The following is a 27,242-nucleotide window of genomic DNA, read 5'->3' as shown; positions in this document are numbered from 1 at the left end:
CACTGAGAGTACTCTAGAAAATTCAGTTGATTTTATAGTTCCCTCAAAACTTTCACTACCTTCCCTTGATTCAAATGGTTCATGATTATTACCATACTTATTTGCTGGAACTTTTGATTCTGTTACTCATATTGACATGTACCCCATTACTACAACTGACAAAGCGGGATAAATAACCACTTCACATTCTACACTTGTTTGAAGAAAAAAAAAAGTATTGGGTTGTTTCTTGTTAATTTGAAAAGTGTGTATACGACAATTTTCCACTTTCATAAAAATTTAATAAAATATTGTAAAAATGAAAAAAATAAATAAACAGTAACTGGATTGATTTGTCTATTTTTTATTGTATGAAATAATTATTATATACGATCAGATGTAAGAAAAAAATTAAAAATATTGTTTTGCCAGCAGTCCTTGACACTTGTGGGAATTGTACCTACTGTCAGCGGCTACTGATCATTTATGGTAATCCTACTTTGTACGAGAACAATGGAAAGATTACAACTATCGAGATGGAATCAATGTCACGTTCATGTTAATACCGTTATGGTATGATGCATTCTGGGATTGCAATGGCATTTCCTCTTCATACATGAATCATTAGAGATTCCACTTTTGACAAACTGAAGGAAGTGGTGGATTTTCAGAAATTAAAATTGTTAAGTAAAAACTATAAAATAATTGGATAAAATACATGTCGAAAACCAATTCCTCCAACCACCTACAGTTTTCAAATAGGTAACTCCTTAGTAACAGCGGATGGTACATACAATGTTGAAAAATTGTGTTAACTTCAGATCTAGATATCTCACCCTTTAATTTTCCCACAATCCCCCTCAGATATAGCATCCATTTTTAGTGACTGACTTATCCAATTTGTATTTGCTCCCCAGACTGGTCCAGTCATGGCAACTTTATTGTCTTATACATGTATAATAATTCTTTATAAAGTAGAACACTACACACAAAAATAAACTATTGTAATTCTCACATATTTTATATATCTAATGTCACAAGGCTGAAGAAAATGGAATAAAGATAGAGGCTCACTGTACTAGGTTCCGAGAAAATCAATGTATAAAAGGGAGTGAAAATAGCATGTTTTATCAGTTTTAGGGAATTTATCATTGTTTCCTATGGAGCGGATAGATCTCAAAATTTTGCTCAGTGATAAAAAAAAAAGATACACCGTTTCATACAGAGTACTTTTTGATGTCTAAAAGTATTAATAAATTTACAATCTTTTTAGTGTTTTTTTTATGGCGGAAATGAGTTATTGTCGTCCATGGAAACCGCTGCTATAATGCCGAAATTCACATACTATTGACAAATATTAAAATGAATAATTGTAGACAGATTTTGCTACTGCTATATGCGCTAAATTATGCACACACGCAAAAAACTTGTGAGTAGCATTCTATAAATTGTACAATCTCTCGTAACCTGAAGTTTCATGTCCATCCTAGATTTGAATAAAAAAAGAAAAAGATTGCCCTGGCCTAGCCAGTCTATATACTGCCCTCAAAGACACTATTATTGCAATTAAAACTACTCAATATTTTAGCAAATTTTGCTCAGTACATGAATTCAGAAAATGGATTTCATTAAAATAACAGCTAAAAGACAATAATAAAACAAAACAATAACGTAGTAATAATAGTAATTTAATCATTACAAATTAAATCAGATAGCAGCAATTGGATTATTAACAGTTTCAGATAAATATTGATAGGCCACATTTTCAGGGAATATCAATTCAAAGGCAGCATTACCAAGTGTTATTTCAAATATCATAAAATGAACACTAGGTGGCACTGTTGTGAAATACGTTGATTGAAGTTGAGGAACAGAAGCCTGGGCTCATTGAACACAATGTACCAAATAATTGTTTTTTAATTAGAATGAAGAGTGGGAAATATTAATTATACATACAAAAATGGTAGGAATTGTGGAATTTAAAGAAGCAATTACAGAGAATACATACAGAAAATAAATTAAATTGCTTAAGTCTTAATATAAAATGTTGTCTGTTTTACAATGTTGTAAAAATCAAAAATGAGAAAAATGCCTCAAAAGCCGGGTTGTGGTTTGTAATTAGCAATTTTTCAGTCATTTTATGTTTAAGACATCACCTGATGAAACCCTCCATGAATACATGTAGCTGTAATGGATGGTAAGAACAGCACTAGAAGACAATGTGTTAACTTCAATTTTCAATCAATACAAAAAACAGCTAATGATGTTTACACATAAACCATTGTAATGAATTGCTAATCATCACACAGTGCTTAGTCTAATGCTTTCATACAACAAACTATATTTTACACATGTCGTATACGTCACATGGGACTCACATTGAAACAAACCACACTATTGGATAACAACAATTATCAGAATTCATATGTGCATAAGAAATGAACCAGCACATAAAGAATTGAGTCTGTTAGATGAAACAATTTCTCAAATGAAAGTACATCTCAAGTAGAAATGAACATCACCAAAAATTGTATTTAGAGTATGATGGATCATTACAATTTGTATCAAAGCACAAACGCAAATTTACAAATTAGTAATAAAGCTAAACTTTATATCAGAATATTAATGGCACAGAAAATGGAATGAAAATTTATACATGATGGCCTTATGAATATTATATATGCATATCGATAATGAATGTTGAAATATTAAATCATTAGAATTCTTTTTTCATATCTGTAAAAGAAAAGAGAGAGAGATATTGTTAGAACAGTCAATATAAATTTGAATTTAAATTTATAATTTTTTTTTATACAAATGTATGCCTCAAGAACAAAATGCTACAATTTTATAAGTACTGTTATTTGCAATGAAAGTAGATAACCAGTGATACACAATGGTATTGCATTGGCACTTCGCTTACAGAAACTTACAAAAGTTGAAAAAAGCAGTCAGAACCTGGCAAACTTACCACTTTGTTGTATCAATTTTCCTTTCCATGATTTTTCCAGTTTGTCCAAAAAATTGTCAAATATTTTAACTGAGGTGTGTAGACTAGTCTTCTTATAATCTGAGCAATAAGCAAAAAATAACAAAAGATTAGTGGGTGTGATATGACAAATTCAATAAGTTAGAGGATGAATGCTTTTACAGACAAATCCAGCAAGATAGAGGGCATGATTTTACCAACAAATCCAGTAATTTATAGAATATGATTTTACCAACAAATCCAGTAAGTTAGAGGGTATGATTTTACTGAAAAATCCAGTGAGTTAGAGAGTATGATTTTACAGACAAATCAAGTAAGTCAAGAGGTAGACTGGCGCAGTCGGGGCGATTAATTTGTTTTTGTTGTTTAAATAAAATTAAAAAAAATCGCGAAATGGAGGTGTTAGCGCGAAATCCCTGTGACTGCCAAATCACCGCGACTGATTTATTCTGCATGGCCCTCTATCGACACTGCAGGAACCCGTCGATTTTTCAACAGGTAATTATGTTAATGAGTGTTCTAACTGACAATCATCTAAGCCAATCACAACGTCTCTTCAACTGACCTCTGACCGAGAAGACGTCGGCTGATTGTAGCAGCCGATTTTTTTTTCAATTCTACAACAGTACGAGTTACATTTCTACATTGTGATGAATAAGAAACGACGACTACGACAAACTCGAATTTCAACGTGCCTCCATGTTGGGTCTGCAGTGTGACCTTTACCATGTTGACCTCATTATGCACGTATTTCCGCGCCCACTTCATTATAATATGTGCTCATGAATATTTAATAGCAATGAATTTCCTGCAGAATAAACCAGTCTGGGTGATTTCGCGCTAACACCTCCATTTGGCGAATTTTTTTTATTACAAAACAAATTATTCGCCCCGACTGCGCCAGTCTAGTCAAAAGGGTATGATTTTACTAACAAATCCAGTAAGTTAGAGGGCATGATTTTACTGACAAATCCAGCAAGATAGAGGGCATGATTTTAATGACAAATGCAGTAAGTTAGAGGGTTGTACTTTTACAGACAAATCCAGTATTAAAGTCAGCGGGTATGATTTTACTGAAAAATCCAGTAAGTTAGAGGGTATGATTTTATTGACAAATCCAGTATTAAAGCTAGAGCATATCATTTTACTAACAAATCCAGTAAGTTAGAGGGCATGATTTTATTGACAAATCCAGTAAGTTAGAGGGTATAATTTTACTAACAAATCCAGTAAGTTAGAGGGTATGATTTTATTGACAAATCCAGTAAACTAGAGCATATAATTTTACTAACAAATCCAGTAAGTTTGAGGGCATGATATTAATAACAAATCCAGTAAGTTAAAGTGTAACTGAATTGGGCCAATTGACTTTTTTGTGTGCAAAATTTATTTATAAACAACATTATGAAAAAAAATCAAGTGAAAAGGATATATAAATTGGGTAAACAGTCAATGATATTCCAAAACCGGGCCACGCCCCCCTCTCCCGTCACCTTCGAGTTTTTTCGGCATCACGAGTGTTGCCGAAATGGCGCCACCAACGGCACCATAAAGCAGGAGATTGCTAGCAGACAAGATTGTTAACCATTTTCCATACGCAAGCGTTTAGTAAACGATCATACAGTACAGCTCTCGCGAAAGCTTTGGCTTTTGTGGCATCATTGTCGCCTACGCATGGCTTTATTGTCGCCTCAGCATCGCATCATTGTGGCATCAGCTTCGCGTCATTGAAAATTGAAGCTGTGCTCGCCTCGCCTATTTTGTGGCATCATCGTGGCCTCAGGTTCGCAGTCTCATAGCATCAACATGGCATCAGCTTCAAAGTATTGTGACATGAGTATGACCTCATTATTTGCACACAGTAGAGGAAAACACATGTAAAGAATTTCGATATACATGTATAATCGATTTGAAATTCAAGGCGGTAAGGGGAATAAAATAATACTTATGATCAAGAGTAAAATGACATTTTACTAAAAAGATATCTTGTTGAATTATTTTAGTGTTGCGAGTATTGGACACCAACAACTTTATGAAGTACATTGCAATCGGCAAGGTGACGAGTGTCATATTGACTGCAAGGAAAATTGTGATAAATTTAAATCACACATGCAATCGTCGTTCGGATACAACAAAATTTGCTATATACGAAATGAAACTGTTCTTGTTTAAAAATTACCTTTTTTTCACTCATTTTATTTGCTGGTAAGAGAACCGATCCCATGCCCGGACTACTAATACATGCAAAACACACGTACGCCGCCTGGTGCGTCGGCGTTGTCGCCAGTCATCTTGATACAAAGTTCCAAAACAAGTGCGTACATTTCCACCTATGATTGGATGGTTGTGATGGCGTCGGTCTTTGGTAAAATTTGACATCCAATTTTCAAAATTAAGTCACGATCAGCATGGACGTATTTGGTGACCAGCCGATGAACAATTTGAAAATCATGATTCACACGGAAGTCTTTCGATACTGAAAATCGTCGACCCCAGTCTGGTTTACCTTATTTCCCAACTTACAAAACTGATTTGTATCTCAGCCCTGTTTTTTTTAATTTTTTTGAACTGAGATCAAATCCCATCCGTTTGTCAAAACATGGAGCTCCATGGTCAAAATATGCCGATGTTTTTCAGTGAATAATTGTGAAGCCTGTCACAGCGCAAAAAACTAAGTGAATCGACGCCGGAGATTGGATGGTACGACGACCCTTCAATTTGCATCAAATATGCTTTATTACAACATCATTGATTGGATGAGAGTCACCTGATCGGGGCACGACCTGGGTCACAGAACCATATTTGTCCGTATATCTACAGAACTTTGCGAGAGAACCACACCCACATTTCATCCATTTTTAGCGCGGAAGTTGCCAACAAATGTCGAAAAACTCGTGAATTTTATGGATTCGAATAAAATAAAGCTAGCGATTGGCAAGACTGGTTAATAATATATCCCCCGATGTTCTTCGATTTTTTTTATTTCAAGGTGAGAAATGGATAGTTGAAGTTCCATCGATTTCAAGGCGACTATTCCACCGCGATAACTCTACGCACTGTTGTAGTTTCGAGAGGTAAAAAAATATATAATAAATAGTACTTGTTTCATTATTTGGTTTTACAGCCCGCAAATTACGGAACATGATCCCGGTGAATTGCTATAAATAAATGCTGATTGTGTTGAATGACGGACGTCGGGACCGTTTGGAGAAACCAACGGCGATCGATATTCCAAACAAATTATTGGGACACGGGGTGGACCTTTCAAACAAATGAAATTACTAACGAAAGACGAGATTTTTCTAGATATATACGAACATATATATATATACCAAATATATGCAAAATTGACAAATACATAAAGAGGTGTAACATTAGGTTTTATTTTAGCCATTATTTAATATTTTCTTTCACTCAGTCCATGCGTGGGACTTCTATTTAGCTTCATGGTCCTTCGGCTTGTCTTCTCCATGGGGGAAAACGACAATAATTCGAATTTACGGCATCAGTGGACCAAAGCCGTCAAGAACACCAGGAAATATTGGAATAGACCTTCTCCTCATAACGTTATCTGCAGTGCCAATTTTTACGCCCGAATCATTTATCAGTACAATTTCATTTGTTTCGATCTTGCAGTTGTAGGTATTCGCGTCCTACCGGAAATAGAACACGCGATCTATCGGACGCACACAAATTTACATTTTAGAGTGCAGATTTTCTAACATTATTGATACATTGTTCAGGTGGAGTTTAATAAAAACGAGATTTTCGGTCACGATGTTCAAACTCTGTGCCTGTGCCTTAACCGGGTGCCTGCATCGTCATGGTCATTTTGGGGAGGTACACGGTCACCCACATCGCGTACTTTTCTCGCAGGTTCAAACCTGTAGTGGGCCACTTTGTCCCTGACACTCTAAAACAAAATTGTGACATCTCTCGTTGTCATCATATTCCTCGATCTCATAACTCTCGTCAGACGATGATAAGATAGATTCCGGGTCGCTTTCCGAGCACTGCATGCGTATAGCGGCCATTGTGAAACGATGACAAGTTCCCCCCGTGACGTCACAAATCACCCTTGTATGCTAATTAGGTTCTCTAGCTGAAGCCTCGTTCTGAGTCGGCCAAGAAATTGGACGTGGACGTTTCCTTATCCAGAACATTATTATTGATCGTTTATTTAATTTATGTACATTTTTCACTTGTTTTTTTTTCATAATGTTGTTTATAAATAAATTTTGCACACAAAAAAAGTAAATTGTCCCAATTCAGTTACACTTTAAAAAGTATAATTTTACTGACAAATCATTAATTCCCTATTCAATACCCCTCTGAGATCCAGTAAACCTGCATATTTCAAAATCGAAAAACCTGTACTGACTATTTTCCAAACTTAAAATGATTACTTCAACACAGGTAAAGATTTCCTTGAAAACCTAGTTATAATCGAGGACATAGAAGAAACCAGGGAAGAAACAGTAAAAGTCCCCTGTGAATAAACTCTTGTCAATCACAGTTATGTAATTGACAGTAAATAAATTACCTTAAGTTATCTGTTTATAATTAGGCTTTCTGTATTTATTTATTTATTTATAAACTGTCTTAATACTATAACAGATCACAGTGAGTTAGCACCCTAAATTTTAATAGGAACACCCTCATAATTCAGCCATGGTGCTTTGTAATGAGCTTTAAAGGGAACCTGCCAAACCCAGGGATTGCACCAAGGAATCATGGGACACTATTGTTTATGTTGTTTACAATGTTAATCTATCTTTTGTTATCCATTGTAATTTTAATCCAGAAAGCACATATGTTGGGAGATTAGGTCTAAATGGAGATGCCCCTTTAAGTTTGGGTTAGAGGACATTTTAAGGCAAATTAAATTTGATACAAATTGCTGTAAAAAAAGATATTTAGCTCACCTCGTCTCCTCTTTGCAGCAGGTTCATCAGTTTCAGGTGTATCCATTGCATTGTCCAATTCATGGCAAAGTTGACTACAAGAGATAATATGAAACAAGTCATTGTTTATGACATAGTCTTCATTGGAATTAGGGGAAATGTTATTCATGCCAAAAATAAAGTACCAGTAATATGGACCAAAAGCATAATTAGTAATTGAAAGTGAATAAATGGCTGGTCTAGTATCAACAGAAAATAGATGTATTAAATGACTCTTCCAAAATCGGAATCCGAAATATATGGTCCACGTATTTTTTGTATCCAAACTGTATTTCCTTTGTCCAGGCTCATGTACAGAGATATAGTAGTATGGTCAAAAGGTAAGATTTGGGCAGTAAACCATCTTTGACACGATTGTGTAACTAATTGTCATGGATATGTATCCTAACACATATAATTTGAAGAGAAATAAAACCTATCAACGATACATTTAAAAAAAAGAAAGATGGCTACCAGTTGGTCATTTTGGATTCAAACACAAAACTAATCATCATGGACATGTATTTCAACAAGTATAATGTTTGTATCAAATTTTAATGGAAACTGACAAATCCTAACAAAGATCTGATTTAAAAAAAAACAAGATGGATACCAGTTGGCCATCTATTATCTGATTACTGAATACACTAACATGATCATGTATCCCTATATGGAGATATAGTACCGGTAGTATGGTCAAAAAGCAAGATGGTTGCTAGTCAGTTTTCTTTGATCCGATTGTAAAACAAATCGTCATGGACATGTAATCTAAAATGTACAATGTATATAACAAATTTGAATGAAAATGACGAACCATGTTCATGATACAACATTTCCAAAAAAACAAGATGGCTGCCAGTCAGTCATAAGTACCAAATTTGAACAAAAAAGGACAAAGCATGCATAAGATAAATTTTCAAAAACAAAATGGCTGCCAGTCATCCATCTTGGATTAAATCATTAAACCTCTGCATGTGCATACGTCCAAAATAAAGTACTAGGCACATGCAAAGAATGAACAAATTTGGTCCACAGGGTTCAGAAATATGATTCTGGTCGGTTGGACAAGGACCGAATTATAAGACACCGTTTTTGAACTTTGTTCGAACAGGTACTAATAAAATGTCAGCATTAGGATCATCTTATAAAAGTGTTGAAGATGGATTCTCAAATTTTCAAAAAAGCCACAGCATAGTTGAAGTAGGTTTGGTAATAAAAAGTAAGACATTGTTCAATCTTATTAAAATATGATACAAATAGAGGCTTTGGTTGCCAGTGTCCACTGCCCGTGGTTAGAGGTTATGTAGCCAACTGCAGTTTATATTTGTGATGCCATAGGTTAATGAACAAGATCATGAGATCTTAATTGCATATCACCATACACGTCTCCCTTTATGAGGGCTTGAATTTCTCTATTGAGAGGGCACTCATTTCCAAGACCAAATTTTATAAAATGGAATTAGCATATAGTGATACTATTAGGAATGTAGAAGGGCAGCAAGGCAAACTCATTGGAGATCTAGGCAATGGATTTTGATGCCTTAGTGAAGTTCAAGCTCAGTCTTATTTTATAAATGCATAGTAGTATTGGATAAACAAACATTTTGAGTAACCGTGGAAACCTACCTGATGCTTGGCACTTTTGTTGGGTCAAACTTCTCAGCATGCTCAGCATCGATAGGAACGCATACTCGGCCGGTTTTGGGATGAATGCAGAAAGGACTTTTAAGTAAATGGTTGACCCCTTTACTGACGTTGACGTCTAGCCGTGGGTAGCAATATTGGAACATGATTTCTTGGATACAGAGTTGAGATTTACGGCTACCACCCTGGAAATAAAAATGATATATTGAAAATGACATAATACGATTTATTATTCAGGAACTTTTGGGGACTACATACAGGAGGAAACTCAATTTGTACCATCAAAGAGACGTTCAAACTTATAAAATTGATTTTAAAAAGTGTGATTTTTTTGCTATTACACTCCCTCTTTTTTTTCTTCCTGGCTTCTCAATTATTACAATAAAAAATTTCTACTGAGTGTTCTATAATTATATTGTTTTCATTATTATACAATCATTACAAAAATACGTTATTAAAAAGACTTCAACTTATTCTATGTTACAATGTGACAACTTACTTTTTCAACTTCTTTCTTCACCCTTCCTTTTAGTAATGCCCACCTTTGCTTGGAATTTTCACCTTTAGTCATATCTTTACCTAACTGTTCTCGTAACTGCATGTCGCATCAAGGTCAAGGTAAATGATTGCAACGTGAGTACCAAATATGGGCATTTGTAAATTATAATTCTTTTGAGACCAATAAATAAACAAGCCATGCATGGCACAGTCCCCGTTAGTTATCAAATTTAAGATATATAGTTTTGCTTATAGTAATATAGCTGGAATATAACCATGTCAGGAATATGATTTTTTAACATTAAAATGATTGACATTTGTATCTGATCGTCAAAAAAGTACTTGTCCATATTGAGAGATTTTGCTCTGGAACAGCATTCAAAATCAGCCATTTTGAATACATGTATATATATAACATGATGTATAACGAATATATAAAATTTGAATATAATCAGTCAAAGCATTTAAGAGATATGGCTCTAGAAGCCCAATCATTAAAACAAAATGGCCGACAGACAGCCATTTTGAATCCGATCTGAAAAATAAATGATGTGCATCAGGAACCTGTAATGTCTAACATATGTACCAAGTTTGAACGAAATCCATCCATAAATGCTTGATATTTGATGATTTTTTAGCACAAAAATGGCCACCATTTAGCCATTTTGAATAGGATCGTCAAACCAATATATCTGTCTATCTATGACATGATATATAATGATTTCAAAATTTGAACATAATCAGTGAAAGCAAGTCAGAGATATGGAACGAGAACAACATTCATTAAAACAAAATGGCCGCCAGTCAGCCATTTTGAATCTTATCTAAAAAACAAAATTATTTGCATCAAGGTCCCATAATGTCTAATGTATATACCAAGTTTGAACAAAATCCATCTGTTAACAGCTGAGAAATGCTTGTTTTTGATGATTTTTAGCACAAAAATGGCCGCTATTCGGCCATCTTGAATCAGATCGTGAAACAAATTGACGTGCATATGTATACTATCATGTATGATGTATGTGTAAAGTTTGATTGTGATTGGTCCAGGCATTTCTAAGATACAGGTCCGGACGCACGCACAGACGCACGCACGGACACACGCACAGACACACGGAGGTCAAAACATAAGTCCCTGTTTTCGGACTGCGTCCGAACGGGGACTAACAATATAGGACATAAAAGGACAATACATGAGGGAACTTAGGAAAAGGTTAGAAGGTGTCACAAGGTTCGTCATGATATACATGTTGTGTTAAATTTCATAGCAATTTCATTAGTTTATACCTGCCATACTATGTGAGCAGTGTAGCAAAAATTCGTCATAAAAATGACTTGCTACTGACGTCAGATGCCTCCCTATTCTTGACAGACGACATGGTAAATAATGTTTATTATATTTGAGAGCTTTTTAAGACCAAAATAATTGAAAAACCATATTTGGGACTACTTCATGACTTTAAAAACAAACAAAAAATATAAAACATGCTTAAGAATTGTTAACCCTGTTACAGGAAGGCTAGAATTAATTGAATTGTTTACATTATTCAAAGGATACCGCTTCATCAGGTACAAGTGCCAGGACTTTATCCCATGATTCCTTGCAACCCAGTATATCTTGTTTATCCAAAGCCAAATCTTCAAAATGTGCATGAACCACAGACAAAGCTCTCCTAAAAAACACAAATACATTTTTGTAATATTACAATTATTAGTAGATTTTTCCAACTTTGATTAAGACGAAAATGTTTTTTTTTCCCGAAAACTCAAATATAAGCACATTTCAAACTACTGGTAATAATATGCAAGTTAAGTATGAATGTGTTATTTGTGTGTTTTCAACTATTTTACAGAAAGAATAGAATATTTCCTTTATTTACATCTTTTGAAAACCAGTGTTACTTTCAGATCTTGTGCAGATTGAAAAAGTCATATGAGTTACAAGGTGATCACAACATTGAAAAACAAACTTACATTTAAAGAAATTTTTATGCAAATTTGTGCGTCTGTGATTACACTGATTTGTGTTAATCTCGCGCCGTTTTAGATATTGTCAATTGTTGTTTGTATGAGTTAGAAATACATTAGATTGACGATATGGAATCGCGTTGAAATGATCTCAAAATGCAAGAGTTCACTTCTCTTCATTACATATAACTGTTCATGGTTATGACATCAAATCCATAGAGTCAATAATAAAAAAAAAATGAAAATAAGTACTCACACAATAGATGGATGCAAAGGATCATGTAGCGTAATTTTCTTAATTTGGTTCTCACCACCCTAGACAGTGAATAGAGTATTCATTAACTGTGTGCTAACACAAACCAAAATCCTAGGGACAACATTATTAATATTGAATGAAGGTTTAGAACATCATCAGTCAGATTTGCAAACTACCTGAGAATCACAGATTGAGGAAATAATAATAATATACAATATTCATGACTTATAGTACACAACTTATAATGGATTGTTTTAGATTTCCTGCAACAAACGCCAAGCCTTATTGGAGTTTCACAAAAATGAAAGAAAAATACAGTCCACTTGTTTAAAAATAAGTTACAGGGACTTATAATTTCACATGCGTATGCTCGCAACTCCCATCTTTATCTCAGACATGATCTGTCACATTCAAACTAAACATATACACCATACATCCTGCGATACATACAATGTCTGCATGTACAATCATTTTGTATTTTGATTTAAGATGGCTGAACGGTGGCCATTTTATCACTAAAAATTCATTAAATTAAAATTGTTTCAAAACAAGGTCTAAGTCATATAAGAACATGGTGGAAACATTGGAAATGATGCATGTGGCCATTTTATAGCTAAAATATCATTACAAATTAAGCGTTTCTGTCATTTCAGATGACCTCAACCTCAACTATTGATACATACCTTGACTAGACTCAGATACTCAGCAATGGCAGTTCTTGCATTCTGGGAAAGCTTCCTAGCAGTCTCATCAGCAATCCAACAATGGATACCACGGCGACCAGAGTAAACAAATAATCGATGATCAAATCCAAAATCCTCTGATGAGAATAAAGTTTAAATACCGGTAATATAATAATATAATATAAATACGTGAAAATATATTATTACTTACTGTGATTATTACATAGCTATTAACTTCAACAGGGGTTTTTCTAAACCGGGGAACAGGGGCGCAGAGCCCTGATACTCTCGGCTGGCACCCTCTTACTGCATTGTCGATTGAACTTTCAAGTCATAAATATATTGCTTGAGCCGCGCAATCTTTCTTTTGCCTAAGTGAGCATATCTCAAATACTTTACTTGGAAGGACTCTTCACTTTAACAGAAAAATATCCAGAGTTATGAGGGAACCAGAATTGTAATTGCATATTACAGCATATGACATGGTGGGAGTATGTACAAATCCTTTGCAATCTGTTTGCTTGTTAGCTTTTGTATATATCTGGTAGCGTCGCTTATGAGTGGGCTTTGAATATGAACACAACGTTCAGCACCATCAGTGACGTTTGTTTGACAAACCTGATTGATTGTGCTGAAAGTTACCTTGCATAAAACATAAACTGCAATTGACTTCACTGTGATGACACATGTGTTGTAGAATACGGAAAAAGGGCCTGAAGCCCAGCTTGCACACTATGAACACAATATGCTAATAACTTTAACGAGGTTATGTTGTAGACATATCTCATGAATATTATTTTAAAGTGCAATTATTAATCGAAAACCTATTAGGTTTCAATTGTATACAGCGTCACCAGTGGCTGTTCCTGGTTTCATGCTTCAAGCATTTGTGCTGTATCCATCTATAATAAAGGAATGTCTTACCTTCAAGTGTTTTGTCCAGTATTTTGATTGCTATTGTCATCAATGGCCAACAATTACCACAGATATCAGCACCACTATGATATGCAAGAAATGAAATAAACATGGATTGTATGAAAATAACAAATAATAAATTTTGCTGATTATAAGTTGTTAGAAGAAAAAAAATATGTGTAAGATTTGAGTTTTGACAGTAAGAACCAAATAAAAACAAAAGATTTTCTGATAATTTTTTTCAAATTTGAATTCAATATGGAAAACTTTAATGACAGTTTTATTTATTCACCGTCTTCAATGAGAAAAAAACTGCTAATTTAGTTTTCAATCCTGGAAATTTGTACATAATTGATGACTTCATATATTCATGAATATATTTTTTTACTGACTCATGAAACTCACTGACATTTTCTCTCACAAAACTAAAGCAGTTTACAGTACTTAAAACTTTAATTTCAATAATTTCAGTGTCAAGTAAAACCCGCCAAGATAAATCCATGTGAACATGAAAAATAACAATAGCATGCAACATTTCCATGTCATGTTTATGAACCTAAAACCCGGTGAAATTGCTCAAAGCATCCAGAAAGTGAAAATAAATGGTTTTACAGTGCTACAAATTCTGACCTGTAAGTCAAATGACTTAACCACCATAGAGGGCAGTGTACATGTATACTCTAATTTGAAAACATACCAACAAAAAAAACATGATCATCAAAAACTTATTTTTTTTTATTCCCCTAAACACAGTACTTGTCATGAAGATATAGATCACAAATGAAGTACACAAGAGAAATTTTTTTAATAATGAAAACTGCAGTTACAAACTTCCTTAAAACCTGACAGTACACATACAAAATTTTGAAATTCTGTTATTTTTTTCTAAAATATAGGTTAAGAAAAAACAAGGTATGTCTGGTTCTTGTAACAATATTCCCTCCATATATTTACCAACCTTTAGAAAAAAACCTGTGAATTGCTGGGTATGGGTTAATAAATTACTTACCTTATTAACTTCACAGGGACTGGAGAATGATTGAAATCAGGTGATATTACATTAATTTAAATATGACCTTTCTCACAGTTGTGTTGATTGAGAACCAAAAGTGTATCTTGTAGTATAATCTTTGTTATGTGTTAATATACAACACGGTACAATGTTATATCAAGTCTTAGCATGAAACAAATCCAATAATATGCAACTAATATGTTATCAGTATCTTAAAGGCCCAGGTGTACTATATACGTTCCTAAACAATAGGGATTATTTCTTTATTTGTCACGCTGTAATAAACAGCTCCAGCTAAGCTCCGGTAAAAACACGTTTTCTCGAACTTACAGGTCTATTATGTCGTGCCAAAGTGGATGTATGTGACTATGAATATCACAGCAGTGACTGTGTGTAGTATTTACGACAATAAACAGTGTACGAGCTGAGATTTTGGCGGATAAAAGTAAAAAATATGAACCGGGAAAAGGGACGCGCGACTAATCTTGAATAATTACTACTGTCAATCAAAGTCACGTGATGTTGGACCGCTGAAACAGGATGCGTCATAGGCTATGCAAGTGATTAACACCACTCATTAGCATAGCCACACCTCCAATTCACAAGTGAATTGGGCCTTTAACCAATGAATATTTTAGCCAAATTGGTATTTGAAACAGTGACAGTGCTAGCGTGAATACTAGTGAGTATGTCTTCATTTATCATAACACTTGCACAGTATTGCAATCACGTAAAAAATATAGTGTAAAGTAGGAAACTAAAATGATTTTATCAAGCAGTCAAATGTAGAGATAGGAAACAATATATTGGTTCCCTTATGATAATAAATAATACCGGTAGTCTATAAAAAAGTAAATGACTTACAAGCTGTGGTTGTTATAAAAGTAGTAATGGTAGTGTTAAATCAATTTTAGTTCTAATTAAGGTAGCGAGAAGGGTTTTGTGACGTTTTCGAATAAATCATTCTCTGTCTGTTGTCTTGTTCAGAAGAGTAATTTAGCTTATATATTTCAAAAGACTAAGTATAGAGGTACAAGTTCGCACAAACTGGACGGTCATTGTTTACATAATTATCATGTGACATCAAAAATGGCGAAACTTGTAAAAATGACTAAGTCCTCGATTGCGAGAGCACACTGCGGAATTTCCTGGTAAAATTTACGTCATGCATTGTCCGTAATCAAGTCCATTGAAATGCGTCTCCGATAATCAAAAGACCTATTATTCCGATTTCTATGCAGGTTTGTTTTTTTGTCCTCAAATTATTTCATACTTGGCACCTTTAACAGACTATTATTCTGTGACAAAGCATTTTCTTTAAAAACCCAGGCATATTTCGCATCATCATTATCTTTTGAACGATAACTGCGAGTTTAAATGTCCTAGTCCGAACGCACTTGATTTGGCGGCGGTCCCAATGAGTCGTACTCAATCGAAACTTCAATTCGAGAAAAACGCGAAAAACAGTCTTGGTTAATAAAACACTGTAGATTTGCTGCATTATTATAAATATACACTAAAAATGGCCAAACATATTAACCACTGATATCATAGAGCTCATAAAGAGTGTCAGATAATGAATAATTTCAAGCTCGAGCGTGAAAAATGAAGAAAACTGCTGGCATTTGAGTCCCCACTCCAGGAACGTTCAGGTTTCCATTGTTATGCGAACAACGAGGGATAATCCTCTGACAAACATTACTGTCCCACTGTACACGCTGACAGTTTACAAACAAGCTAATCCTTCAAGTGTCTCTGATAAGTGATCTAATAAAACGGTTTTCATGGTGAAACAAAATGGCCGATGTTTGAAAAAAAAAATTGCTGTGTCAGAGTGCGACACTGAGTGGCAGATTTTTCTTTGCCTCATCTGTCAACGCTTTGTTTCTTTTCTTCGCCATTGCATTAGAAAACATGGTATTAGTAAAATAGAATATTGACTTGGAAAATAAAACGATTTAAAAGAAAGTTGCGCAAATTTACAGTACTCATTTCGCACTATCTCCCGCCCGCTCCCGCTTTCCAATCACCTTTTTTCTCGCTTTTTTGACCGCTTGTTGAATTTGACCGGACAATTTCCGCTTTATTTTAGACCGCGCAAACCCCGAAATATCACCGCTCGCTCGCACGCATTTAAAATTCGGACTAACAGAAAAATTCCGAGGTTCACATTGTCTTATAATTGTCTTTATGGTTTTTATAGATGTTGAACAGCTGACAAAAGTTCAAATACTTTTCGTTTTAACTATCTATAATTATATGCACGCAACCTGACCCTTTGGCCTTGATTTGGCTTGGACTGAATATTTTATTTTAAACAATATTCTGACGTAAAATACAAAATGTATTTCAACACAATGTGTTCCGAGACGAAGACAAGCTGAAGGACCATGAAGCTAAATGGCAGTTCCATGCATGGGCTGACGGAAAGAAAATATTTCTAAGCCTAAAATAAAACCTCGTCTTTCGTTGATAATTTCGATTGTTTGGAATGTCTGTACACCGTGTCCCAATAATTTGTTTGGAATGTCGATCCCTGTTGGTTTCTCCCACAGTCAGCTGGCATCAGTGTCGCTGGGTGTATATGATAGAGCACAGTCCCTCCACTGTGGATGGAGGGAAGTTGTGCAACCAAATTTGCCGAGTTCGCAGTTTTTCGCCGATAAAAAATAACTAAGGCAAAAACTCACGGCATTTTTGTAATAAAGACATTATTTTCTATCAATAATCCGCCCAAAATAGGAACATTTCTACTAATTCTTGTGTTTTTTCGACGTTTTTCGAAAAACCTGCGATTAGGCTGCGAAAGTAGAACATTCCGGAGGGGGTGAAGAACATCGCCAGGCGATGGACGCGGGGTTCTTTGGCAACGGCCGCAAACGTTTTCGTATCCAGCCATTGGTTGGCCACACAGAGGTCAAAATACGCGTTCTATTTTTATGCGTTAAGTTTGGCTCTTCCGTTTCACCGCCTCCGGAATGTTCTACTTTCGCAGCCGTGTGAATCTTGAGTTTCGAAATTGTTCATCGATAGGCCACCAAATATTTATGGCTATAACTAAATTTTTAAGCCCAATAAATTATTCATACATGTTATTCAGGGCATGTGGCCGTTTTTAGTCGAAAATATTCTTGTGGGAACAATTTTACGTATATGTATACGGTTTAGACCGAAGTCATTCAATGATCGTGACTTAATTTTAAAAATTGAATGTCAAATTTTACCAGACATGGACCGACGTGGATTCGGTATCGTTATTTTTGGAATTAATCATTAACATTTCCTCGTTTCTCTGCTCTGTCAAACTGAGTTACCTATGTTTTTTTCACGTAACTGTCTCATTAAAATAACATATTACATTTAGAACAAGCACCCAAAACACGTAACAAGAGGTCCCAGTTCAGTTGCTTTCACGATACAAGTGTCATACAACTATTAGAAGTGCCGTTCAGAATTTAATAATAGTTAATACTAGTTAGTTGTATGTTCACACTTTACTATCAAAACCACCATTTCGACCACTTCTGCGCCAGTGATCAGTGGACGAGCGGTCAGTGTTTTCAAAAAAACGCGATTAAAATGCGGTCGGTTTCCGGTCGGACAAGACCGCATGGTCGGAAATTAAGCGTTAAGCAGTCGATGTAAAAGTGGAAGGTTGGGCGAAATGGGTACTGTATGACCATGTTTCTCCGACGAAGTCTCGACTGACAATAATGCTGACAATGGACGTTAGATAAACAGGCATTGTTTGCGACGGGAAGCTTATCACCCGTTATATCAGAATCGTCAACAACAGAGTATACAGATAAGATGTTATCATTTCAACCCTTTCAAAGATAAACAATGTGCAAATATCCACGAAACGGCAGTTGTAGTCTTTTCTGCTAGCGTTTTAAAACACTGATTTGAGCGACGTTATTTCGCAATTTCGATCTTTTGTAAACCTGGGATGATGTATCAAGGTCTAAAGTGAACGTATAATCAATTTTTGAAAAATCAAGAAAAAAGTGAAAATTTCCCCTCTCGCTACCTTAATACTAATGAGACAGTTCTAAATTATTCAATTAGTAAAAGCCTCATTTTGAATATGTGGACGGCCACAGTTGCTATGTCATGTGAAGGCATGCATGTGAATTATAGGCGTAGACGATGTTTAAACAAACAATAAAGCCCAATTATCATCACCGGTAATTAATTCTGAGAGCAGTTAGTATTGATGCAGTAGGATTATAACAAGAATACTGCAATGTATGCATTAAGACGGTATACGTCAATCACAATTGCAAACGCACAGAGCTCCAGGAGATCCCATACTACCTGAGTGCATACTTTGCAGTATTCTCATGAAAACCTTACTATTATACACAAAATCCATTGTGGGTGACCCAAGTAAAATCCATAGATATTTGGTTATATAGGATTGTTTTCAAGCCTAATAATAATTATTTAATTACATCACCTTGTTAATTTAAACTAATGTTCGGGTAACACAATAATCACAAATAGTAATATTTATTGAGAAGAGAGCAAAGTGAATTGCATACCAATAACCAGCATGACTGGACAGTACACATGTACCATAGTTACTTTATTAGAATCTCCAAATAAAGCATATGTAAACTATCAGTTGCATTTATTATATTCTAGTGTACATATATCATTGTACAGTGCAGTCAGATCTGTATTAGAAGACATATCCAATCTCTCTGAACAATTGTGAACCAAAAAATTCATGATTTCTCATATGTGTAGATGTTCTAATAGAAGCCTCATTCCCTCTGTTGCATTATACAATTTTTATAGAAGCCACAGTTTCTAATATAGATTTTAGAGTACTCTGATATTACAGTCTCCAATAATAAACAGAACAGTTATAATCTTATGCAGTAGTGTATGAGCAGTTTCACGCAAGTTCTAGGGCAAAGAATTGATTTCTGATTGGACTACTTACGAACAACATTTCCTAACATCATCATAGTCAGTCATATCAATATCAAATACCAGTTCTTTTTCTAATGCTTGAAATGAAGTACCTTTCACCATCTTATGATCTTTGGGCTGAAAAACAAACAACAAATAGATTACAAAGGTCCACACCCTTCTCTATTAGCATTTGTTATGAATAAAATCACAATTACACCATCACATAACTATTTATGAAAAAGTATGCAGAATTAGAGGTCACTGCAAAGGAAGAATTAGTTTACATATACACACACAAGTATTGCGTACTAAATGTCCAATGATGGTATATACTAAAAAGATCAGGGGTTCTTCCAGACAAGAAAACAGGGGCGCAGTGCCCTCATACCCAGGCTTGCGCCCTCATACCAAACGTGGAACACTGTAGATTACGATTAGTTATAACTAAGAGTGTAACCAATAGTAACAAAGGTGTGCTCCCTTTTAAATTTTTATTTTTCTAGAAAGAACCCTGGGGATGATATTCAGCACAGACTAGCCAGTACTAGGCCATACTAAATATTACTTACGGTAGTTTTAGGAAATGGTAGCTCATATTAAACTGCGTAGCATCATTACTGAAGTTGATCTCAAATCTGATCACCATAGTTACAAATCTTTATCCTAGGCATCTTTCATGACACTGCATCTTACCTTATGACTGAATACAGCTCCAATATCTATTTTATAAGGACAGGCTTTCTGGATTTCCTTTTCCATATCGTGCTGATCGGGAAACGACTGATAACGAATATACACATCATCTTTCAACGTGAAGGAGAACTCGCGATGACAAAAATAAGTCTTTGGAACTGAAAACAAATCATTCATTGTTATTTACATTATGAAAGTCCCTGTTCAAATAAATTAAATGCATGCAAACTTTAAACAAATCTCTCTGAAATAAATCTGAAATGATAAACATGAACACTAGTTTTCAATGATTTGTTTTGAAGATAGACATCTGAAATTTTATTTCTTAAATTTTTCGCCATTTGTCATATTATTTTTTGCCACGTTCTTACATATTTTATTAAATTAAGTTCTAAGATGATTTCTTTTTTCATTATGTCATAATAAAACATTATTATTATTTGTAGGCACATGCGCCACTAACAGAATTCAATATTGACAGTGAATTTCTTTATTTTTCACTCACTGTAATGTAATACATGTAATAATAATAATCTTTATTACACCATAGTGAGAAAACAATGTTAACTTGTTACACAGTAATGTAAAAAGCAATGTTAACTTGTTTGTTACAGCGTAGTGTGAAAACAATGTTAATTTTTTTGTTATACCGTAATGTAAAACAATGTTAACTTGTTACACAGTAATGAAAAAAACAATGTTAACTTGTTACACAGTAATGAAAAAAACAATGTTAACTTGTTTGTTACACAGTAATGAAAAAAACAATGTTAACTTGTTTGTTACACAGTAATGTAAAAACAATGTTAACTTGTTTGTTACACAATAATGAAAAAAGCAATGTTAACTTATTTGTTACACTGTAATGTAAAAACAATGTTAACTTGTTTGTAACACAGTAATGTAAAAACAATGTTAACTTGTTTGTTATACCGTAATGTGAAAACAATGTTAACTTGTTTGTTATACCGTAATGTAAAACAATGTTAACTTGTTTGTTACACCGTAATGTGAAAACAATGTTAACTTGTTTGTTATACCGTAATGTAAAAACAATGTTAACTTGTTTGTTATACCGTAATGTAAAACAATGTTAACTTGTTTGTTACACTGTAATGTAAAAACAATGTTAACTTGTTTGTTATACCGTAATTTAAAACAATGTTAACTTGTTTGTTACACCGTAAAGTGAATTAACTTGTTTGTTATACCGTAATGTAAAACAATGTTAACTTGTTTGTTATACCGTAATGTAAAACAATGTTAACTTGTTTGTTACACTGTAATGTAAAAACAATGTTAACTTGTTTGTTATACCGTAATTTAAAACAATGTTAACTTGTTTGTTACACTGTAATGTAAAAACAATGTTAACTTGTTTGTTATACCGTAATGTAAAACAATGTTAACTTGTTTGTTATACCGTAATGTAAAAACAATGTTAACTTGTTTGTTATACTGTAATGTAAAACAATGTTAACTTGTTTGGGCAGAGCTCCAGAAGGAGTACCTACACTTTATGCAAATTTTTTTTAAATTATGCTAATTTATTCATGACGTAGCAGTTTCTGTGGTCATGAATATTCATTAATTTGTGGGTCAATACATTTTTAAAGGGGCGATATATTATTTTGGGGGAAGAGTTAGAAAGGGGGATTAGCAATCCTTAGGGGGTCAATACAAAAGAAGGGACCCATTTGGAGAGCAGCCATGCTCCTCGTGTCTGTTGTTGCACGTGACCTACATCTGTCAACTGTGTTCGTTCTTCGACTGTGTTCGTTCTTCGACGACTTCCATGTGGGGTAGTATTCTTGTGTTCTGTTTTCCTGACTTGAATTTTTGAATCCGCTGTTTGTGTTTTTAACGTCTTTCATGTCTTTTGTAGGAGTGTCCAATCCGTGATTCGAACTTGCGATCTTTGAGTTCCCAGCGCACTGTCTTGTCCACTGTACCACGAGTGTCTTCACACAGGAATTAGGATTTAAGTCCTATTCATAGGAGCACTGTCTTCACTAGCATTCAAAAATCTAACTAAACATACTGGATTCGAACCAGCGATCGCTCACATTGCTGACATAGTGCAAATCAACTGAGCTATGTGGGTAGTCATGCAAATTAAATAATTTGATGTCATATTTAGCTTTATTGCCAAATGGTGTTTGCGAGAAAAAGGTGGGCAGGCAAGGGAATTGAACCCAGGTCCTACTGATCACTATGTAGAGAACTGACCCACAAGACCACAATGGATTGACTGGATGTGTTTGCATTTGATAAGACTATATAGTGTGTATATATATAGAAATACAACATATTTCTATTATTGAGTTTCAATTGTCCAAAAAATTGCCAATTTTGTGTTTTTACTTGTGTAAACTATATGCATGCCATAACCCGTTAGTGTACATCTTGCCAATTGGGTGTTTGCTATTTGCGTTGCCCATACCTGACCCGACCCTGACCCTAATGCCAAGACACGTTCCTGTTAATAATTCCGTTGCCCATACCTGACCCGACCCTAACCCTAATGCCAAGACACGTTCCTGTTAATAATTGCTCAATAATGATACTCTGTTGTGCACTGTCTGAGAGTAAGTTGCATTGATGTCAACTGATTAAACAAGTTGCGTTTAAGCAATTTCCACTATTAACAAGTGGTTAAATTGTGAGACTAAATAAGTGGACACATATGTGAGACTGATTTTGGTGTAGACAACTCTCGTTTAATTAATTTCAACCATTAACAAGTGGTTAAATTGTGACACTAAATGTGTGGACATAATTTGAACTTATTTGGGTGTAGACACAGTGTTTAATTAATTGTCACCATTGCAGGTTGTGAGAATAAACCTATTGTGGGTTGTTTGAGATGGAATTCAACTTTGGGCAAATGTTTAATATGGCCACTTACACTTATTCTATAGTTGTGTATAAATTCGGTGTTAATTTCATGTTACTTGCGTGAGACTTTATGTAATGCAGTTGTTTTCAGTGAGTGAGTGAGTGAGTGTGTGTGTGTGTGTGTGTGTGTGCGCGCGTTTGGATTTAATGTAATGGAAATGTGGATGCAAAGCACATTAATGAACTTGTGTTATTTATACTCTATTTTTGGATTTGATTTGGTGCGGCCACCCTCTGGGTGAAACCGCGTGTGTTTGTGTGTGCGTTCTTGTTTAGGGGGGGGTTAAGGCTTTATTGTTTGGGAGACGGGCTTGGGACCTAAAACGGCCCCATATATATATATATACAACTCGTAACCCCGAGTAGGGACCCGGAACAAGGGACTACCAGCTGGGCCAACTGGACCTTGACAGGGCTATACAATTTGTATAGCCAATAACTAGAACAAAAATTAGTCTGAACTCTCATCCTCCAAAGAATGAAGAGGATAAAGAAAACGGATATGCTGAAGAAGTGGCGACCACGCTTCGATATTATCACCAAAACGTTTTCGCCACATAAACTCATATAAATAAGAAGGAAACAATGCCTTAGAGGTAGTCTTGACATGTTTTTTGACATGACTCCACATGCCCTCGGCGGTGTTGGTACATGCGCCGCTGTTCGGATCTACATAATGCATTGAATGGTTAACAGTTAAATGATAATACGGAGAATCAGGAGAACTCAAAGCAGAATAAGCCTTCCATTGGTCGGACATGATTGTAGTACCCGGTAAAATAAATGTGTTAATAAGAGGAATGAGAGTATCAGCGTCCCGTTGTTTGACGGGAACTAAAATACAACGACCCGTCCCCCGTTCAATGGCGCCAAAAACCCACTGCCCCTCTCGCCATCTGCCCCGGTTGTATTTGTTTTTGCCGAATTTGGATTCGTCGATTTCGACAATACAACCGGGGCCTCCTAATTGCACCGGGTTCTCCGCAAAATACTGGTGATTGTACGTTTCATCGGCCAGAATCGCGAAACAAACCTCTCTGCAGAAATTATAATAGTCAATAGCAGTAGTAACAGAAACACCCAAGTGAGTTTTAGTCGCAGTAACCGGAAACTTAATACACCAAAAATACAGTAACTGTAGAGTGGTAGCAACAGAAAGATGGCTGTTTGAAAACCACGTTCCGTTGCGAGCAGAAACACGCTTTCCGCAAGCGCGATGGTTACACCGCCACTCCAGTGGTTCCAGAGCTGGTGTGCGCTTGCAGAGAGTCATGTTTCTGCCACATGCATCACAGGAACGTGATTTCGCAATCAGTCCGTTCTGCTGACACCATTCCACAGTTCTCTGCGGGTTAGAAGTTAGTGAAAACAGAGCAGGCAGAGTAGGCTGTTTTCCGTCGATCTGGCCAATCTTGTTGATGGATGCTTGAGCCATTTTTGAGTGAGACTGGTCTTGCTGTAGTAGTATAGAACTTGAACATGAAATAAGTTTCTATTTCTGATGCAACGAAAGTTACTTGTTTGTCGATGCTTTATATATCTGTGCGTCTGTGACGTGTGCCCCTGCAATTCGTTGCATCTGTTTGGCAAGTGTTTCTATTATTTGTGGCCTGATCTGTTTGCGGGGCTGGACCAATGAACATCAGTTATCCCACCCCACTTCTAAGTACATTGTTTGTGGCGTCCGAATGTCTGTTTGCTATTTGACTGCTAATTAATGATATAATAGTTTGAACTTGATACGTGCCGGACTAACCGCAGCAGACGCATATCTATCTATTTATTTATTGCTGACCAGGTTTGTTGTTCTTGTGTTGTTAGTTCTGATGGTTAAAAGGTCACTGGAGCCAACATTACCAAAAGTGATTTCTAAGGCGTAAGAAATGCTTGCACTAAACACTGCAAGCGATTGTTGTATTTATTTTCTTTGAAAAAGTACTATTCTCCTGAAACGACGATTTCGTTATACGTGTGTTAACTCACTGTATTACATCCACATAAATGAAACTTTGACAGTAAATAGTCAATATTGCGAAATCAATGTTGTCAGTTTTGAGGCGTAATATACAACTGGTTGGTACTACTAATTACTCCTGTATTGCCATCACTATATTTCCAAAACAATGCAATAAAATACTTTCTCACGAACTTAGTGCTTACTGAAGTCTAAGTAGTAAATCGTTTATGTATATTTGTAAAATTTTCCAATGTGTTTGAAAATACTATTACTTGTCTTTGCCAAAACTTACCTTGTGTCGATCTTCTATTTTCTTGCTTTAACTTGGTCGTAACTTGAACTGTCGAAGACTGTGATGATGGTTAATTTGTATTAATTTTAATGTGTTCGATTTCTTTCTTTTTTATTTGACGGGACTCGAACCCACCACGTTTTTCGCTTTTTATTTCGTTTTAATAGCACGCTTGTGTACTATGCCACGACGTTGGTCGCTAGAGACAGGAGTTTCGAAGTGTTACTTAAACCTTATCAATTGACTTGTTACAAATAGCAAACCTCTGAGGCGGCAGTTAAAACGTGTTATTTTTGTTGTTATTTATCTCGTGTGTTTTATCTTATTTTCGCTGTGTTATTTATCTCGTGTATTTTATCTTGTTTTCGCTGTGTTATTTATCTCGTGTATTTGACATTGTTGACGGTTTGGTTTTATTTTTTCCTAGTTTGATTTTTATCGTGGTTGTTTTCACGATGCGGTTAGAACGATCTAACATTTTACTATTTTGTTTAAGTATGATGCGGCACGCTTGTGTACCACGCCACGACGTTGGTCGTTGAGTGGTGTTCATTTTGCTAACTACTTCAATGTTCTGATGAGTTGAAGGGAAAAGCCAAAACGATTGCTAGTTTTCGATTGCTTCGGTTCTGGTAAGTGTGTATCTAGTGTGATTCGAACCCATGTCGTTTGTATTGGGCGGTTTTTCATTTCCCATGTTGGCTACGCCGTAATATGCAACCACTTCCCCGTTTTATTATGATTTTGTGAGTGTACAATGATGCCTCACCCGTCACGCCATGACCCAGTTTCAACCACACGGCCATTTTGGAACACAGTTCGTGACCCTCGGCGTGACCCGACTGGCTATATGATCGTTCTGTTCAACTGTTAAGCTAGGATTTATCACCGTTATTATCATTATATTGTCACGTGATTTGTTTTACCTTATGTGTAATGTCTTAAGTATCTTTATTGTAATTTGCATATACCAATTCGTATATACCGAGGAAACGACCCCGATTGAAGGTCATGTATTTTATGACGTCACCAATTCGTGTGTAGGTACTGCTTATAGATCTGTGCCCTTGTTTGTTATACCGTAATGTAAAACAATGTTAACTTGTTTGTTATACCGTAATGTAAAACAATGTTAATTTGTTTGTTACACTGTAATGTAAAAACAATGTTAACTTGTTTGTTATACCGTAACGTAAAACAATGTTAACTTGTTTGTTAAGTTAAACAGGTCAGTCCTCATCATATTGTATTGGGTTGAATGATATTGTAATTTCAGATTTTAATTAATTATTGTGGCTAATAAAAATTAAATCACATTAGATTTCAGAGGCTAATGGCAGCGTTGACACATTTTTAAACAGCCTGTCAATGACAATGATTCTTTGATACAAGTCAGTGTAATGTGCAGGCGATAACAAGTTCAGGTTTTAAAACTCTTAATTCTTACCTCCTCCATAATTCAGCCACCTGTAAAACGGTCCATAAGGAAACAGTTTTTTATAATAAATCGGCAGCAGGACTGGTAAATCGTTTCTATCGTAATCAACATTTGTATTCGCCATTTTAGATGTTGTGAATTTGGCGCGATCAGT

The 27,242-nt window shown here is 35.2% G+C and overlaps 1 protein-coding gene across 1 annotated transcript; it reads right to left on the bottom strand.

Annotated features, from left to right (window-relative positions):
- Window positions 1-327: 327 nt before the first annotated feature.
- LOC102809216 (DNA primase small subunit-like) lies at window positions 328-27,242 on the bottom strand. The gene is made up of 12 exons (XM_006816091.3): window positions 27,098-27,242; window positions 20,504-20,661; window positions 19,839-19,945; window positions 13,885-13,958; window positions 12,961-13,097; window positions 12,278-12,336; window positions 11,612-11,726; window positions 10,055-10,150; window positions 9,538-9,740; window positions 7,894-7,967; window positions 2,951-3,049; window positions 328-2,715 (listed from the first exon to the last, which is right to left on the bottom strand). The coding sequence occupies exons 1-12, from the start codon at window positions 27,210-27,212 to the stop codon at window positions 2,696-2,698; spliced, it is 1,257 nt and encodes a 418-aa protein (XP_006816154.1). The 5' UTR covers window positions 27,213-27,242; the 3' UTR covers window positions 328-2,695.

The sequence above is a fragment of the Saccoglossus kowalevskii genome, chromosome 22 (genome assembly GCF_978046115.1).
Source record: "Saccoglossus kowalevskii chromosome 22, keSacKowa6.1, whole genome shotgun sequence".
Taxonomy (NCBI): Eukaryota; Metazoa; Hemichordata; class Enteropneusta; family Harrimaniidae; genus Saccoglossus; species Saccoglossus kowalevskii.
This window is presented reverse-complemented; position numbering and strand designations above follow the sequence as displayed.

Excerpts from the sequence above, each read along its gene's own strand:
- LOC102809216 (XM_006816091.3), bottom strand. The coding sequence starts at position 27,212 with ATGGCGAATACAAATGTTGATTACGATAGAAACGATTTACCAGTCCTG. Across the intron at positions 19,946-20,503 it reads GAGCTGTATTCAGTCATAAG|CCCAAAGATCATAAGATGGT; the intron begins GTAAGATGCAGT and ends TTTGTTTTTCAG. Across the intron at positions 3,050-7,893 it reads TGCTGCAAAGAGGAGACGAG|ATTATAAGAAGACTAGTCTA; the intron begins GTGAGCTAAATA and ends CTTATTGCTCAG.